The 18,694-nt window shown below is 30.7% G+C and overlaps 3 protein-coding genes across 5 annotated transcripts in view; 2 read left to right on the forward strand and 1 right to left on the reverse strand.

The window, feature by feature from the left end:
* LOC120417552 (endoplasmic reticulum-Golgi intermediate compartment protein 3) overlaps window positions 1-18,694 on the reverse strand; it is a 302,890-nt gene that overhangs the window by 31,296 nt on the left and 252,900 nt on the right. The gene's annotated exons all lie outside the window — the stretch shown is intronic.
* LOC120417560 (calumenin) overlaps window positions 1-18,694 on the forward strand; it is a 35,326-nt gene that overhangs the window by 6,317 nt on the left and 10,315 nt on the right. The window contains exon 1 of one of the 3 annotated variants that reach the window (XM_039579650.2): window positions 18,455-18,618. The exons of 1 other annotated variant lie outside the window; for it this stretch is intronic. In XM_039579650.2, the coding sequence (XP_039435584.1) occupies window position 18,618 (1 nt within the window). In that variant the 5' untranslated portion in view covers window positions 18,455-18,617. Of the gene's footprint in view, window positions 1-18,454; window positions 18,685-18,694 lie in introns of those variants that run through there. One more of the 3 variants, XM_039579652.2, reaches the window with a different exon arrangement.
* LOC120417559 (uncharacterized) lies at window positions 2,398-4,351 on the forward strand. The gene is made up of 2 exons (XM_039579649.2): window positions 2,398-2,559; window positions 2,627-4,351. Exons 1-2 carry the CDS (start codon window positions 2,477-2,479, stop codon window positions 4,209-4,211), a joined length of 1,668 nt encoding a protein of 555 aa, XP_039435583.1. The 5' UTR covers window positions 2,398-2,476; the 3' UTR covers window positions 4,212-4,351.

An 18,694-nucleotide genomic window follows, 5' to 3' on the forward strand; every position in this document is an offset into this window, starting at 1 on the left:
GCGTGGGTGCTGCCCTTCACGATCGGGAACTGGTTGTCCTCAATTAACAGCAGGATCGTTGACCGCGCCTTCCGGTCCTGTGCGACCCACTCCGGCTTCCGGGCGTCCCCGACCGGGATGGCGTTCGTCACGACGGACCACATGTCCTCGCGGGAAAGCAGCGCTTCGATCCGGATGTTCCAGGTTTGCCAGTTCCGGCCATTCAGCTTCTGGATGGCGAACTTTTCCGCCATTTTGTTCACTTCCGGTACGGAAAACAATAGCACAGACAAACAATAGTCTCTAAAAAACTTTTTCCACTGCGGGAACAAAGAAAACCACGCGGTTTTTCTTTTTAACAACCGAACCTTCTATTCCGACTCTGCTGGGCCCATAACCTATCGGCGACCAGAGGAAAGCAGAAGTCGGAAGTGAGAATGAAAACGCGAGAATGTACAGTTAAGACTAACTAACATTTATTGCTCGTAAAAACGCGTCTGATCGTGGTGATCGCTAAACTGGTTCTGAGGACGATCGACGAGTCGTCAAAGAAGGAGAGCTCGTCGTCGTCGTCATCGTGGTTGCCAGAAGGGCCTAGGATGTGCGCAGACTTGATGTGGACAGCGCAGATTTCCACAAAATGAACCTTAAATTGCTGATATTATTGTTTACAGCGATAAAGCTTATTTTTCTGAGTACAATAACCCTTTGCACGACCACAAAGAGTTTAAAATGGATTTTTAAATCAATTTGGAAAAATTAACCTCGCGGTCCTTCTTGACAGAAAAGTTCCTACTTGACAGCTCGTTCCAAGGGGAGCATAGTTGATCCATCGAAAAAATGTTGTCTTGTAATATTTTTTTTTTTTGCATTAAAATGAAAAAAAGTGATCAGAAATGGTTTTTAATTGTGTTTTTTAGCGTTGTACATAAAAATTGACATAGGGCTTTAGTACCCAATTAAGAACACGCACCGATGTATTTTTTGCTTAAAACATTCCGTGCTTGGATGACTGATTCACGTAGTCAGTTTTTTTTTGTTTCGAGTGCTCCCTCTTTTTTCAATATACTTTTTGGTTTTACCATGTCGAGAGCGGCATGGTAATTTTAACCCTCCAATATGGAGAGAATGATAATTATTTCTTAATTGCTACCATGCTATTTTGTGGAAGCATGGTACATTTTACTATATTTGCGTTTACTTTCACCAAAAAGCCACAGTTAATTTAATAAGCAGCATTTTTAGCAAATGTTCTTAAAAGTACCAAGGTCGGGCTTTCAGTGTTTCGTTAAAGGCTAGTACGGAGTTCGGAAGGAAAGGGGTCAAGAAACAGCTTTACGAACAACAGAACAAAGGAGAGGGAGCGATTTCTTGGGACATTTCTTCCCCCTTTCTGTCTTGTTCTCGCCGCCGCTGCTGCCCATTGATTTTTTTCTTGACCGGTTCCTTCCGAAGTACCTACATATACACACGCAGAAAAATAAGCCATCCAGCTTTTTAAGCGAAAATGGCGTTCGAATGGTGAACGCCCGAAATGTCAAAATCACGCAGTGGTACCAACATTACGAAAAAAGTGTGCCATGGCATGACAGAAGCATTTTTTTTCTAATGTTGGTGCTACTGCGCGATTTTGACATTTCGGACGTTCAACATTCGAACGCCATCTTCGCTTAAAAACCTGGATATTTGAATCAACAAAACGTTTTGCTGATTTGAAAATTTTGATTTTTGTTGAATCAACGATTAAACGTCAAAGCAGATTAATCAAAACAACAAAAGACTTTTGTGCAATTGAGAAAATCGAGGTTTGTTTCAACGCAATTTTGATGTTGATTATATTCAACAAAAATTTTGTTGATTCAAACCCTAGGCTGATTCTACAAAACATTTCTGCGTGCAGCTTAAGCTGTAACCCACTGAGAATTTTGGCTCGAGCCTCGACTCGATTCAGGCTCGATCTCGAGCCAGATCGACTCGAGGCTCGAGCCAAAATTCTCAGTGGGAACATGGAGTGAAACTTTCCCCAGTCAGCCCAATCGGAATTCTGGAATGGAATTCAATCCGAATCGTTTACGTGTTCCGTTTCAAACGCAACAACCGATTTCGTGTACGTATCCGTGTACTATCCGAGTAACTTAAATGAGCGTGTAACCTGCCAAATTTAAGTCAAAACCTGCCAAATTTAGGTCTAAATCTTGGTCTTAATCGAGAAATTAAAAGTGAGAGTGTGTGCAACATGGAGTTAAACTTTCTGTGCAGTTGCTGTGAAGGTTCCCATGGCACTTCGAAAAGTTTAACTCCATGTTGCACGCACACACTCTCACTTTTAATTTCTCGATAGTGTAAATTCGTTCAACGTGGGGTAATTTTGTAAACTGATTATTTCTCGACAGACGTGCAAGCTTTGTGGCGGGAAAAACTCGCGTGGATAAACTTTTGTCAGTTGAGTTTTGAAATTGAAGTTGAAAGGCTAAGTTTTCGGAAAACTCCGTAGAAAATGGGCGTCCAGGGCCTGTACACCCTAGCACGCTCGGACATTCCCGGCGGGTGCACTCCAATAAACATGAGGGCGGAGATCAGGTAAATTCAAAACATTTAGATAGTTAAGAAAGAAATGCGGACCAAGAATGTACATTTCTCTTGGCAGGAAGTACGACGGAACGCCAACGATCGTAATCTACTACCGCTCGCTGTTCGAACCCTTGAACCAACGGGATTTGGCTGGAACCCTGTGCGGAGGTCGCTACGAGTTGGCGTTTCAGATTATGGACCGCTTTCTGAAGCGACTGACGCAGCTGGGAGCGAAATTGGTGTTCTTCGGCACCGGACCCAGCCGCCGTGCCGACAGGATCACGAAGGACAGCAACAGAAAGTACCACGAAGACTGGTTAAAAATAGTTGACCTTGTGGACAAGGGAACCGATATTGACAAAATATGCAAAGGGCATGTTCCGGACAACACCAACTATCCGGTGAAGCTGCTGGCAAAGCGGTATGGCCAGTTCCGGGTTCCGACCGAGGGCGACTGTAAGAAGGAGATGGTCGCTTATGCGGAATCCGTCGGTGCTTTGGCCATTATTTCCAACAATTCGGATTTCATGGTTTTTGAAGGATCGTGGCGGTTCTGGTGCTCGAAGCGCATCGATTTCGAGAAGCTTACCGCGGAGGAATTCGACCGTTCGGCGGTGCGTCAGCATTTGGGACTGCAAACCATCCAACAGATGGCGATTCTTGGCACTCTGGCCAGCGGTAATGTTTTTCTTCGGAGCGGAGAAACCCTTTCGTTCTTGGCTGGTCATTCGAACAGTCCAGAAGGGAAGCTTGGTTCGGTCGCAGAATTCGTGCGTCGACCGCATGACGACGTGCTGGTGGACATTTTCGGACTGGCAGCCAACGCAGGCGACCTGAGAGAGCGTTTTCAGAAAGGGTTGGACTTTTACGGAACGGAAGGTTCCCTGTCCGACGGTCTGGATCTGAACGTGTTCAAAGAGCAAGATTTCTTTAAGATGTGGACTGGATTCCCAATTGAAATTATCGACTGCCGCGTTGACTTGCGCCCTGATGGGCCCAGCTATCTGACCCTTTCGGTCCGGCTCTTGCTGCGAGCAGCAGCCATAATCGGATACCATCGTCAGCCCAAACACACGGATCAGGAGTTCCTCCTTTTCAAGAGACACGACTCTGATTACACCGAGGAAACCCATCCGTTGACCTTCCCGCAGCATGTTGTGCCACCCACACTGGAGGAAATGTTCTCCGAAGATCCGGCCACTCGCGCAAACCTCACCGACACGAAACTGCAGCTATACTGCTGGATCATCTCCGACTCGCTCGGACATCGCCAGCTCGCGTCGATTCCACCAAAGTTGATGCCAACGGTTGCCGCGATCTACCTGCTGGCCGAAGCTCAGCTCATCGAACTCTTCGAAGCGGACCTGCTGCTCGAGGTGGCCTACCAGATCGCGTTCCAAGCGTATGACATGTTCCGCATTCGGTACCCCAAGAGGCTGGATCCGCGAGCGTTCCGCGTGGCTCTGTTCTACGCGACCATCTGCCGGTACACAACAAAGGCGCTCGCAGCGGTCGGTTTGGACACGTGCCAGTACCCGGGTTATCCGCTCTTCGACGGGGTGCTGTTCCACAATCTGTACCGGAAGTGGGCACGAGGCCTCGGGGAGATTGAGACGATTGAGCAGTGGAGGATTTATGCTGATATTTTTGTGGAGCCATAGAGCGTGATTTGGAAGTCTTGCAGAACATGGATTGTTACTTGTTACATCAAATGGATTTACATATCACTGAAACTCATTGAAATTCGTGAAATGAGTGAATTTTGAATAAACTGTTGAATTAAAGATATCCAACAAAATGGAACATTTAAATCAAATCAAAATCAAATTAATCGCTCTACAGCATCGGCGTTCTCGATTGCGAGATTCCTACTCGAAACTAGGTGTTCGAAGGCTTGATTGTTGAGGCAATTGCAAACCTCTTTTTACACCTTAGCTTCCATCCACCCCGGGATTCGAACTGACGACCTTTGGATTGTGAGTCCAACTGCCTACCAGCGACTCCACCGAGGCAGGACCCAGGGAGACGACTCCTACACCTGGACTGAGCTAACGACCTAACCTTTTTTTTAGGTTAGTTCGGGGCCAACATTTACTTCCCGTCCGACGGAAGGCGTGATCAGACAAATCTCGTCTCGAAAAATGCCACCGGGACCGTCCGGGATCGAACCCAGGCCGACTGGGTGAGAGGCAACCACGCTTACCCCTACACCACGGTCCCGACAAAAATGATTTATTTCACTGACAATTTAATTAAAGTAAATCGGCCTTGATATTGTGGGGATTTCACATAAATAATTAACCATAGAAGTCTATACAAGGGAGCGTTCTTTTATTATGGGGTCGGAGGCCGTGTTACGCTCCATACCAAAAAATAAAGTTTGTATGGGAATTATGTTACTAGGGGGGAAAGGGGGTCTGAAAATCCGATTTTTTTGCGTTACGTAATAAAAGAACGCTCCCCAAATGATGATATGCAAAAAAGTGTAATCGCAGTCGAACTGAAAAAATCGTATGAAAAAGTGCGAAAACGAACTCAGCAAAGTGCGATTTTCAGTTACAGTGTGCACGCCGAAATGTCAAAAAGTGTGGCTGCCATGGCACATGGCACACTTTTTTTGTAATGTTGGTACCACTGCTTGATATTGACATTCAAGCGTGCATAACTCGTAACACCATCTTGCCTAAAAATCTACCTTTGATTAAAAATAGTTAAAACTCAATAAATGTGCAAACAATCAGGGTCCTAAAGCCCTATCTCAATTTACATGTACAACGGTAAAAAACACGATTAAAAACCATTTTGGATCACTTTTTTTTTAATTATTATGCAAAAAAATAAATTGACAAGACAATATTTTTTCTATAGATTAAAAATCAATTTCAAATCCTTTGCGGTCGTACAAAGGATCATTTTACTCAGAATAATAAGCTTTAACGGTGTGAACACTAATATCACAAATTTAAGCTTCATTTTAGGACCCAATTAACAATTTTAAATAGTATGTTTAAGAAAAATCAAAGTGTTTACCCGGTATGAAAAAAGCGGGGAAAATGAGACAGCCGTTGGTTCTGGATATGTATATTCTATCCAGGTTTTTAAGCGAAGATGGTGTTCGAATGGTGAACGCCCGAAATGTCAAAATCACGCAGTGGTACCAACATTACGGAAAAAGTGTGCCATGGCATGACAGCCACTTTTTTTTCCTAATGTTGGTGCTACTGCGCGATTTTGACATTTCGGGCGTTCACCATTCGAACGCCATCTTCGCTTAAAAATCTGGATAATTTGGTCAAGTCTATTTAAAGGTCATTGAAGCCAAACTCAAATCCGAGGAAATATTTTGAAAGACTACCTCTCCATGGACAAAAGTTACTTAACCAACCAGTAGACACAAATTTCCCCCAAAAAAGAGCCTGATTGGTTGGATCTACGATTTGTGAGAGCCATTTTATTATTGTTTCCCGTGTCTCATTGATGACTACTCCACCTATGTGTGTTTCAGGATTATTTATTCTAGGTTTTTGGTTCCTGTTCTTTGAAACTTTTGTTGTTTTTGGTTTCATTTTTTCTGTCGTTCGCGAGGTCGTGCGTGTGTGTGTGTTTTTTTTAAATATTGTTTTTATTCTTCTCGAAAATCTTGTTTTTAATAGTATGTTTCAAAACAAGGCAAAAAATATGTGTGGTTTTTATTCTCTGTTTTGTTTGTTTTATTTCGTTTTTCCCAATTTCATTTCATAAACCTATTTACAATTGATACAATAATAAAAAGAACCAGATTTCGCACTATACAAAACTCAAGAGCAATAGTTGCCTTTTAAAAGTTTTTTATTTCATTTTTATCTTGAAACGTTAAATTCCAAAAAACACAATTTTTAATTTTTGTATATATTCAAAAAAAAAATGCGTTTTTTGAAATTTAACGTTTGATGATCCTCCTCCGTGTACGCACGAGTGCAAGCAGCAGTCAAGTGCTCAGTGCTCCATCGTTTTTTCGAAATTTTTCGCCGTAATTTACCGTGATTAGTCGCGAGTTTGCTCCAACAGCATGCCAAGGGCCGGCCGTGGCCGTGGCAGTTCGAGTGCGGCCTCGAAAAACCCGCGAAGTTCGTCTACCGGCCGTGTGCAAAAAGGTAAACAAACCAACGCCGCGTCGTCCGCCATCGCGCCGGGGAGTGTGTGCGCCAAAGGATTCGACCCCAAGTTATTACACCCTAATTACCGTGTCCAGGGCCGCAGCCCTATAAGGCTCCGTTCAGCTACTTCCGGCAATCCGTCGACCGATGGTGCTTCAACATCCGCCAACATTCCCACCAGTAACAAGTTTGCGAGACTGAGTGACGAGGAAAGCAACAACAACAACACCGACGGTAGCACTACCGACGACGACGACGACGATGGTCGTACACGGAAGAAAGTGATTTCGCCAAAAAAAGTAATTACTCCAAAGGAACGACGACCACCACCAATTTTCGTTTTGGACACGTTGGCGGACGATGTTGACGAGCAGCTGGAAGGCCTCGTGTACTGCCTCAAAATAGGTAAATCGTCAGTGCAAGTGTTCACATTTGACCAAAAGAACTTCGACCTAGTTGTGGAGAAATTGAAGCGTAAAAACTTCAATTTCTACACATTCGACCCCGTGCAGAAGACCGCTGTTAAGATCGTCTTGCAGGGGTACCAAGACCGCCCGACCTCCGTCCTCAAGGAGCACCTCTCGGGTGTCGGAATAACGCCGCGAGACATAAAAGTCCTCTCGCGGAAGACAACAGTGACAGGTACACACACACTGTACCTGTTGTACTTCGATCGCGGCACCGTCAAACTTCAAGACCTGCGGCGGACTAAGGCGTTGGACGGTTTTTGGGTAAACTGGCGGTTTTACTCAAAAAATCCGACGGACGCAGCGCAATGTCACCGATGCCAGAAATTCGGCCACGGCTCGCGGAACTGCAACCTCCGGCCCCGCTGCGTGAAGTGCGGTGAGTCACACCTCTCGGAGGTGTGCGCACTGCCACGAAAGGCGGACTTGGGGGAAAACGCAGAACAAACCAAGCCGCGCGTAAAGTGCGCGAACTGCGGCGGTAACCATACCGGCAATTACCGCGGATGCGTCGCGCGGAAGTCCTACCTCGAGGAGCAGGAAAAGAGGAAGAAGAAAGCAGCAGCGTCCCATCCTCCTCAGCGAAGTACGAGCGCAGCTGTTCCTGCAGCTGGCCAGTGTACGGTTCCAGCGGACAACCCAGCGTTCCCTCCTGGATGGGGGCGGTCGTTTGCGAGCGTGGTCGCTGCCGGTAGCGGCGATGCGACCCAGCAAGGAGTCACCGGGGAAGATCTCTTCACCCTGCCGGAGTTCTTTGCTCTCGCGGGGGAGATGATGACGCGGTTTCGGACCTGCCGTAACAAGGCGGAGCAATTTCTGGCCCTCGGGGAGCTGATGATCAAGCACATCTATAAAGGATAAAAAATTGTGATCTAGTTTTAAGCTTTCTCTATTTCTATCCCCTTTCCCTTGCAATTTTAGTAAGTTTTTTTACTTTATTTTTCTTACTCTTGTCAACACCTTTATTTACAAGCAATAACTGTTCCAAAATGGATTATGATGTAACACACAGCTGAAAGGAACTCCAAAACTCTGTTTTGTACCTCAAAAGAACTAATTGTATCTGATTATTCACCAATAAAACCGAATTTGAATTTGAATTTGAAACGTTTGATGATAAAAATGGAATTAAAAAATGAGCATCTCTTTTTACTTGTTACTATTTACAGTCCCGACCAGACGAAATTTTTTTCTTCGTTTTCTTATTATTGATTGTTGAAGTTAGACCCCTAATCTACTCTAAAGTGATTTAAAATTTTAAATCTAAAATGGCGGTGAAGATATATTGAGAAATGTGATTCGATAATTCGAAACCTTCGGATAATCGAAACTTCGGATAATGAGGCTTCGGACAATCGAGTCAATTGTTTTCAATCCTTTCTTCATTTGAGAACATGAGCACCTGTAAATGAGAGATTTTTTTTCCTGGTAAAACATTGAATTACAAATGTATTCATAAACGTTCCGCAATGAATTCTAATTTGTTTTACAAACCTTTTAGAGTTTTTAGATTTATTTTTATACTTATCACTTTTGTATTTGTTAAAAGTTGTCATAAAATTGAATATTTTGTTTTAAGTTTTCGATCCCCACTCATACTTCTAAAACTATAACGACATAACCAGTCGATGTTCGAGAACAATCGACCATGCGTTCGCCCACCCATCATATCTATAAAAAGTATACCAACATGATTTTTCCATAAGCCCCATGGTGTGCGGGTGTTCAACGTTTTCTTGTACATATGTACAAATCATCCTATACTAAAAAAACATACCCGCATAAAGTTTTACTATAAACCAACAGTAGATTTTATGGTTATCACACGATAAATTCTATGGTTATTTTTACCATGATTCTACAGTAGCCTTTATGTTTTTTCACCATAGAATATATCTTATTTTGGGAAATTACTATAAAAAAGGGGTATTGTTAGGCACAGTCACCATAAAAATTTCGACTTTTCCCCATACAAAAAAAAACCAAAAACTATATATTCTACCGTATTTTCATTGATGCCTTTTCCGTCCAAAAAATTACCCTGACCATAGAAAACATCATACATTTATAATAAAAACAGTAACCATTACAATGGTTTGCACAGTAGATTCACAGTTCTTCATGGATTTTTCCATACTAAATAGTACGGTTTAAACTATATTCGTACATTGAAATAAATAATAACTACAGTATGATTCATTGTATTTTCATTGTATTTATTTTTTTCTCTCCACTAAATTGTACTGTAAAACATATATTTATACATTGAAATTAATGGTCAATATGGTAAGTTTTATTGTATTTTTATAGTTTTTTTCGTAGATTTAAAAAAATTAGTACTTTTTTCCGCGTCGTTTTCTTTTAATATTCTGCTTCAATCCGAACTTTCTGACGTTGTTCGAAATGTTTGTAGCCGGTGCCGGAACTACTGCTTCGTACTTGGGATGAACTCTCGCGTATTTATGAAGCACAATCCTCAGTGGAATAGGCCCCTGTAAAAGAGAAACACACTAAATTAGACATAGGGAATATTTTCATATGTTTGTTTCGGTATAAATGCTATTAAATTAGCTGTTACTAAAATTCTAAAATTCTAAAATTCTAAAATTCTAAAATTCTAAAATTCTAAAATTCTAAAATTCTAAAATTCTAAAATTCTAAAATTCTAAAATTCTAAAATTCTAAAATTCTAAAATTCTAAAATTCTAAAATTCAAAAATTCTAAAATTCTAAAATTCTAAAATTCTAAAATTCTAAAATTCTAAAATTCTAAAATTCTAAAATTCTAAAATTCTAAAATTCTAAAATTCTAAAATTCTAAAATTCTAAAATTCTAAAATTCTAAAATTCTAAAATTCTAAAATTCTAAAATTCTTAAATTCTAAAATTCTAAAATTCTAAAATTCTAAAATTCTAAAATTCTAAAATTCTAAAATTCTAAAATTCTAAAATTCTAAAATTCTAAAATTCTAAAATTCTAAAATTCTAAAATTCTAAAATTCTAAAATTCTGAAATTCTAAAATTCTAAAATTCTAAAATTCTAAAATTCTAAAATTCTAAAATTCTAAAATTCTAAAATTCTAAAATTCTTAAATTCTAAAATTCTAAAATTCTAAAATTCTAAAATTCTAAAATTCTAAAATTCTAAAATTCTAAAATTCTAAAATTCTAAAATTCAAAAATTCAAAAATTCAAAAATTCAAAAATTCAAAAATTCAAAAATTCAAAAATTCAAAAATTCAAAAATTCAAAAATTCAGAAATTCAAAAATTCATAAATTTTAAAATTCTAAAATTCTAAAATTCTAAAATTCTAAAATTCTAAAATTCTAAAATTCTAAAATTCTAAAATTCTAAAATTCTAAAATTCTAAAATTCTAAAATTCTAAAATTCTAAAATTCTAAAATTCAAAAATTCAAAAATTCTAAAATTCTAAAATTCTAAAATTCTAAAATTCTAAAATTCTAAAATTCTAAAATTCTAAAATTCTAAAATTCTAAAATTCTAAAATTCTAAAATTCTAAAATTCTAAAATTCTAAAATTCTAAAATTCTAAAATTCTAAAATTCTAAAATTCTAAAATTCTAAAATTCTAAAATTCTAAAGTTCTAAAATTCTAAAATTCTAAAATTCTAAAATTCTAAAATTCTAAAATTCTAAAATTCTAAAATTCTAAAATTCTAAAATTCTAAAATTCTAAAATTCTAAAATTCTAAAATTCTGAAATTCTAAAATTCTAAAATTCTAAAATTCTAAAATTCTAAAATTCTAAAATTCTAAAATTCTAAAATTCTAAAATTCTAAAATTCTAAAATTCTAAAATTCTTAAATTCTAAAATTCTAAAATTCTAAAATTCTAAAATTCTAAAATTCTAAAATTCTAAAATTCAAAAATTCAAAAATTCAAAAATTCAAAAATTCAAAAATTCAAAAATTCAAAAATTCAAAAATTCAAAAATTCAAAAATTCAAAAATTTTAAAATTCTAAAATTCTTAAATTCAAAAATTCAAAAATTCAAAAATTCAAAAATTCAAAAATTCAAAAATTCAAAAATTCAAAAATTCAAAAATTCAAAAATTTTAAAATTCTAAAATTCTAAAATTCTAAAATTCTAAAATTCTAAAATTCTAAAATTCTAAAATTCTAAAATTCTAAAATTCTAAAATTCTAAAATTCTAAAATTCTAAAATTCTAAAATTCTAAAATTCTAAAATTCTAAAATTCTAAAATTCTAAAATTCTAAAATTCTAAAATTCTAAAATTCTAAAATTCTAAAATTCTAAAATTCTAAAATTCTAAAATTCTAAAATCACTTAATTCTTAATTACTCAATTTCCTAATTTCTTAATTTTTTAATTTCATAATATCCTAATTTCCTAATTTTCTAATTTTCTAATTTTCTAATTTTCTAATTTTCTAATTTTCTAATTTTCTAATTTTCTAATTTTCTAATTTTCTAATTTTCTAATTTTCTAATTTTCTAATTTTCTAATTTTCTAATTTTCTAATTTTCTAATTTTCTAATTTTCTAATTTTCTAATTTTCTAATTTTCTAATTTCTTAATTTCCTAATTGCCTGAATTCCTAATTTCCTAACTTCCTAATTTCCTAATTTACTTATTTCCTGATTTCCTGATTTCCTAATTTCCTATTTTCCTAATTTCATTATTCCCTAATTTTCTAATTTTGTTATTTGTTAATTTCTAAATTTCTAAATTTCCTAATTTCCTCATTTCCTAATATCCTAATTTCCTAATTTCCGAATATCCGAATTTCCTAATTTTGTAATTTCTTAATTGTTAAATTTTTTAATTTCTTAATTTCCCAATTTCCTAATTTCAAAATTTCCTAATATCCTAATTTTCTAATTTCCTATTTTCTAATTTCTAAATTTCCTAATTTCCTAACTTCCTAATTTCCTAATTTCATTATTTCCTAATTTCCTAATTTCCTAATTTTCTAATTTCCTAATTTCCTAGTTTCTAATTTCCTAATTTCCTAATTTCCTTATTTCCTAATTTCCTAATTGCCCAATTTCCTAATTTCCTAATTTTCTAATTTCTAAATTTCCTAATTTCCGAATTTCCTAATTTCCTAATTTCCGAATTTCTGAATTTCCTAATATCCTTATTTCCCAATTTCCCAATTTCCTAATTTCCTAATTTCCTAATTTCCTAATTTCCTAATTTCGTATTGTCCTAATTTCCTAATTTCCTAATTGCCCAATTTTCTTATTTCCTAATTTCCTTATCTCCTAATTTCCTAATTTCCTATTTTCCTAATTTCCCAATTTCCTAATTTTCTTATTTCCTAATTTCCTAATTGCCCAATTTCCTAATTTCCGAATTTTCTAGATTTCCTAATTTCCGAATTTCCTTATTTCCTAATTTCCTAATTGCCCAATTTCCTAATTTCCGAATTTTCTAATTTCTAAATTTCCTAATTTCCGAATTTTCTAATTTTCGAATTTCCTAATATCCTAATTTCCTAATTTCCTAATTTTCTTATTTCCTAATTGCTCAATTTCCTAAATTCCTAATCTCCTAATTTCCTAATTTCCTAATTTCCTAATTGCCTAATTTCCTAATTTCCTAATTTCCTAATTTCCTAATTTCCTAATTTCCTAATTTCCTAATTTCCTAATTTCCTAATTTCCTAATTTCCTAATTTCCTAATTTCCTAATTTCCTAATTTCCTAATTTCCTAATTTCCTAATTTCCTAATTTCCTAATTTCCTGATTGCCTAATTTCCTAATTTCCGAATTTCTGAATTTCTCAATATCCGAATTTCCTAATTTCCTAATTGCCTAATTTCCAAATTTCCTTATTTCCGAATTTCCGAATTGCCTTTTTTTCCGAATTGCCTAATTTCCGAATTTCCTAATTGCCTAATTTCCAAATTTCCAAATTTCCTTATTTCATAATTTCTTTATTTCCTTATTTCCTAATTTCCTAATTTCCAAATTTCCTTATTCCCTAATTTCCTAATTTCCTAATATCCTAATTGCCTAATTTCCTTCCAAGATTCAGCATTTTGAGATTCGGTCTGATGAGCAGCTCTATATGTTTACATTGAAAACAAAATTATATAAACATTTGTAATTATCAGTGGCATTCAAATTTGCAAATTCTATTATTTTATTTATTCATCAAAACAAATTTAACACAGGCACCGTGTCAATAAACGTCAAACGCTACTTTCTGTTTCTGTTATTTTCAGTTGCGTACCACTCAACAAAATTCTTTTCGTGACCTTTTCCTTGACCGTTGTTTGGACGTTCACCGTTGAGCATCAACACACAACTTACCTAACGATTTTCGCCTCCAGACGAAACGACCATCCTGAACAAATCCGGCCGGAAGTGTCCGCAGCAGGCGCCGGGCCTGGTAGAAGAAGTCCCTGTAAAAAAGAGGAACACACACAGTTTGTTCAGACCATTGCTCTCGCAAACTTGACCTTGACCATTCTCTTTTGAACATAACCAAACTTGTCCGCACCCTCAGCAAACGTCAAATCAAAACAAATTGCTGCCGGATCTTTCTCCGGATCTCTCCCGTAAAAGATCCGGCAACAATTTTGTATGGCTTGAAGTTTGCGGAGGGTACCAAAAAAAGGTAAACAAATCACTTTGTGCATCAGCCAATAGCTTGGGAAATTTGCCTGAAAATGCCTGCTGCTGTTGCGGGTGCGATTCCGCCCTCTCCAAGTTCAACAAAACTCCAAATACTCACCCAAATATGCGAAAATTCCGCCATCCCAGAGCCGTTCCGGTTCGGTCACCCGGTGTATTTGTTCCGAACGCCGGATGTTGTTCCTTCACGAGCACACGCGATTCGACTTGAGAATTTTTGATTTCAACTGCGCCACACAAACAGGATCAAACACGCGCGCGGGTGAAAAAAAATGACAGCCTTGATGACAGCTCGATCAACTATGGTGTGTTCGTTAGGGGAGCGTCGCCCAGATTAGGTGTCATGGTGCGTTCGTTAGGGGAGCGTCGTGTTCGTTTTGTGATCCTTAATATTTTTTGCCGTTTCTATTATTGAATTAAAAATGTTTAAATGTTTAAATGATTAAATGTTTAAATGTTTAAATGTTTAAATGTTTAAATGTTTAAATGTTTAAATGTTTAAATGTTTAAATGTTTAAATGTTTAAATGTTTAAATGTTTAAATGTTTAAATGTTTAAATGTTTAAATGTTTAAATGTTTAAATGTTTAAATGTTTAAATGTTTAAATGTTTAAATGTTTAAATGTTTAAATGTTTAAATGTTTAAATGTTTAAATGTTTAAATGTTTAAATGTTTAAATGTTGAAATGTTTAAATGTTGAAATGTTTAAATGTTTAAATGTTTAAATGTTTAAATGTTTAAATGTTTAAATGTTTAAATGTTTAAATGTTTAAATGTTTAAATGTTTAAATGTTTAAATGTTTAAATGTTTAAATGTTTAAATGTTTAAATGTTTAAATGTTTAAATGTTTAAATGTTTAAATGTTTAAATGTTTAAATGTTTAAATGTTTAAATGTTTAAATGTTTAAATGTTTAAATGTTTAAATGTTTAAATGTTTAAATGTTTAAATGTTTAAATGTTTAAATGTTTAAATGTTTAAATGTTTAAATGTTTAAATGTTTAAATGTTTAAATGTTTAAATGTTTAAATGTTTAAATGTTTAAATGTTTAAATGTTTAAATGTTTAAATGTTTAAATGTTTAAATGTTTAAATGTTTAAATGTTTAAATGTTTAAATGTTTAAATGTTTAAATGTTTAAATGTTTAAATGTTTAAATGTTTAAATGTTTAAATGTTTAAATGTTTAAATGTTTAAATGTTTAAATGTTTAAATGTTTAAATGTTTAAATGTTTAAATGTTTAAATGTTTAAATGTTTAAATGTTTAAATGTTTAAATGTTTAAATGTTTAAATGTTTAAATGTTTAAATGTTTAAATGTTTAAATGTTTAAATGTTTAAATTTTTAAATGTTTTAATGTTTTAATTTTTAAATGTTTTAATATTTTAATATTTTAATATTTTAATATTTTAATATTTTAATATTTTAATATTTTAATATTTTAATATTTTAATATTTTAATATTTTAATATTTTAATATTTTAATATTTTAATATTTTAATATTTTAATATTTTAATATTTTAATATTTTAATATTTTAATATTTTAATATTTTTATATTTTTATATTTTTATATTTTATATTTTATATTTTTATATTTTTATATTTTTATATTTTTATATTTTATATTTTATATTTTTATATTTTTATATTTTTATATTTTTATATTTTTATATTTTTATATTTTTATATTTTTATATTTTTATATTTTTATATTTTTATATTTTTATATTTTTATATTTTTATATTTTTATATTTTTATATTTTTATATTTTTATATTTTTATATTTTAATATTTTTATATTTTTATATTTTTATATTTTTATATTTTTATATTTTTATATTTTTATTTTTTTATATTTTTATATTTTAATATTTTAATATTTTAATATTTTAATATTTTAATATTTTAATATTTTAATATTTTAATATTTTAATATTTTAATATTTTAATATTTTAATATTTTAATATTTTAATATTTTAATATTTTAATATTTTAATATTTTAATATTTTTATATTTTTATATTTTTATATTTTTATATTTTATATTTTTATATTTTTATATTTTTATATTTTTATATTTTTATATTTTTATATTTTTATATTTTTATATTTTTATATTTTTATATTTTTATATTTTTATATTTTTATATTTTTATATTTTTTTTTTATATTTTTATATTTTAATATTTTAATATTTTAATATTTTAATATTTTAATATTTTAATATTTTAATATTTTAATATTTTAATATTTTAATATTTTAATATTTTAATATTTTAATATTTTAATATTTTAATATTTTAATATTTTAATATTTTAATATTTTAATATTTTAATATTTTAATATTTTAATATTTTAATATTTTAATATTTTTATATTTTTATATTTTTATATTTTTATATTTTTATATTTTTATATTTTTATATTTTTATATTTTTATATTTTTATATTTTTATATTTTTATATTTTTATATTTTTATATTTTTATATTTTTATATTTTTATATTTTTATATTTTTATATTTTTATATTTTCATATTTTTATATTTTTATATTTTTATATTTGTATATTTTTATATTTTTATATTTTTATATTTTTATATTTTTATATTTTTATATTTTTATATTTTTATATTTTTATATTTTTATATTTTTATATTTTTATATTTTTATATTTTTATATTTTTATATTTTTATATTTTTATATTTTATATTTTTATATTTTTATATTTTATATTTTTATATTTTTATATTTTTATATTTTTTATATTTTTTTATTTTTTTATTTTTATATTTTAATATATATTTTTATATTTTTATATTTTCATATTTTTATATTTTTATATTTTTATATTAATATATTTTTATATTTTTTTTATATTTTTAATATTTTTATATTTTTATATTAATATATTTTTATATTTTTATATTTTAATATTTTAATATTTTAATATTTTAATATTTTAATATTTTAATATTTTAATATTTTAATATTTTAATATTTTAATATTTTAATATTTTAATATTTTAATATTTTAATATTTTAATATTTTAATATTTTTATATTTTAATATTTTAATATTTTAATATTTTAATATTTTAATATTTTAATATTTTAATATTTTAATATTTTAATATTTTAATATTTTAATATTTTAATATTTTAATATTTTAATATTTTAATATTTTAATATTTTAATATTTTAATATTTTAATATTTTAATATTTTAATATTTTAATATTTTAATATTTTAATATTTTAATATTTTAATATTTTAATATTTTAATATTTTAATATTTTAATATTTTAATATTTTAATATTTTAATATTTTAATATTTTAATATTTTAATATTTTAATATTTTAATATTTTAATATTTTAATATTTTAATATTTTAATATTTTAATATTTTAATATTTTAATATTTTAATATTTTAATATTTTAATATTTTAATATTTTAATATTTTAATATTTTAATATTTTAATATTTTAATATTTTAATATTTTAATATTTTAATATTTTAATATTTTAATATTTTAATATTTTAATATTTTAATATTTTAATATTTAAATATTTTAATATTTTAATATTTTAATATTTTAATATTTTAATATTTTAATATTTTAATATTTTAATATTTTAATATTTTAATATTTTAATATTTTAATATTTTAATATTTTAATATTTTAATATTTTAATATTTTAATATTTTAATATTTTAATATTTTAATATTTTAATATTTTAATATTTTAATATTTTAATATTTTAATATTTTAATATTTTAATATTTTAATATTTTAATATTTTAATATTTTAATATTTTAATATTTTAATATTTTAATATTTTAATATTTTAATATTTTAATATTTTAATATTTTAATATTTTAATATTTTAATATTTTAATATTTTAATATTTTAATATTTTAATATTTTAATATTTTAATATTTTCAATACTTTTATTACATGATTCGCATTATTTAAAAAAATCGTTCAAAAAAAGTTCACACTATGCAACTATAACATTACAATGAAACTTACTGTAACAAAAAATTGAAAAAAATGCATCATGAGATTTCCAATAACAAAACCATAATAATTGCTGTATTCATGAAATGTACAGTAGTTTTATTGTTTCAATTTATAACATTTCCAATAACAAAACCATGAAATTTGCTGTAACCATGAAATCTACGATAACTTTATCGTCATTCCAATGAAGTTAAAAAAAATCAACCATAAACTTACCATAAATATTATAATATCTATTGTAACTTCATGGTTTTGACAATACAAATCATCATATAATTTTATTCGGGTAAACGATGCAGTCACCACGCTGCCGGTCGTCGATCGAATCCAGACCTAATAGTTTCGAGATGCTCTTTCTCTCTCTCTGGGTTTGTTGCGTTGGATGTTGCGTTGCTCACAGCTTCCTTATCTGGACCACATATGTTTAGTCTGTGTGTACATAAAGGAGAAAGATGATGATGAAAAACTACAAAAATCTCTTCAAAATAACATGCACGCCCCGAGAAATGAGTGTGTGACACTCACTCACATTTGGAAGCGAAGAAAAGTCGGAAGAAGAAACACATTTACACATATTTACTCGCTACTAAAAAACTGAAGAGTAAGTTTACATTTTCCATCGCTTTAGTTCTAATTTGGACGCCAAACGGTTTGTGCGGTGCTGGAAATGCGTACGAAACCAAAACCAGCCAGTTACGATCGCGAAAGACGGTAGTGAACGAGTAGTACACATTTTCTGCTGACGTGGCCAGTGCAACGTGGCAAGATTGGCGTGTTCAAGAGGAAGTGAGTTCTATACACTAAATACGAGGAGTGACTTGACTAAGCCGGTTGAACGACTGAAAAACTCAGGTAGTGCTCA

This window comes from Culex pipiens, chromosome 2, assembly GCF_016801865.2.
Source record: "Culex pipiens pallens isolate TS chromosome 2, TS_CPP_V2, whole genome shotgun sequence".
NCBI lineage: Eukaryota > Metazoa > Arthropoda > Insecta > Diptera > Culicidae > Culex > Culex pipiens.

Coding starts and splice junctions, on each gene's coding strand:
- LOC120417559 (XM_039579649.2), top strand. CDS start 2,477: ATGGGCGTCCAGGGCCTGTACACCCTAGCACGCTCGGACATTCCCGGC. Junction 2,560..2,626: donor AACATGAGGGCGGAGATCAG/GTAAATTCAAAA, acceptor TTCTCTTGGCAG/GAAGTACGACGGAACGCCAA.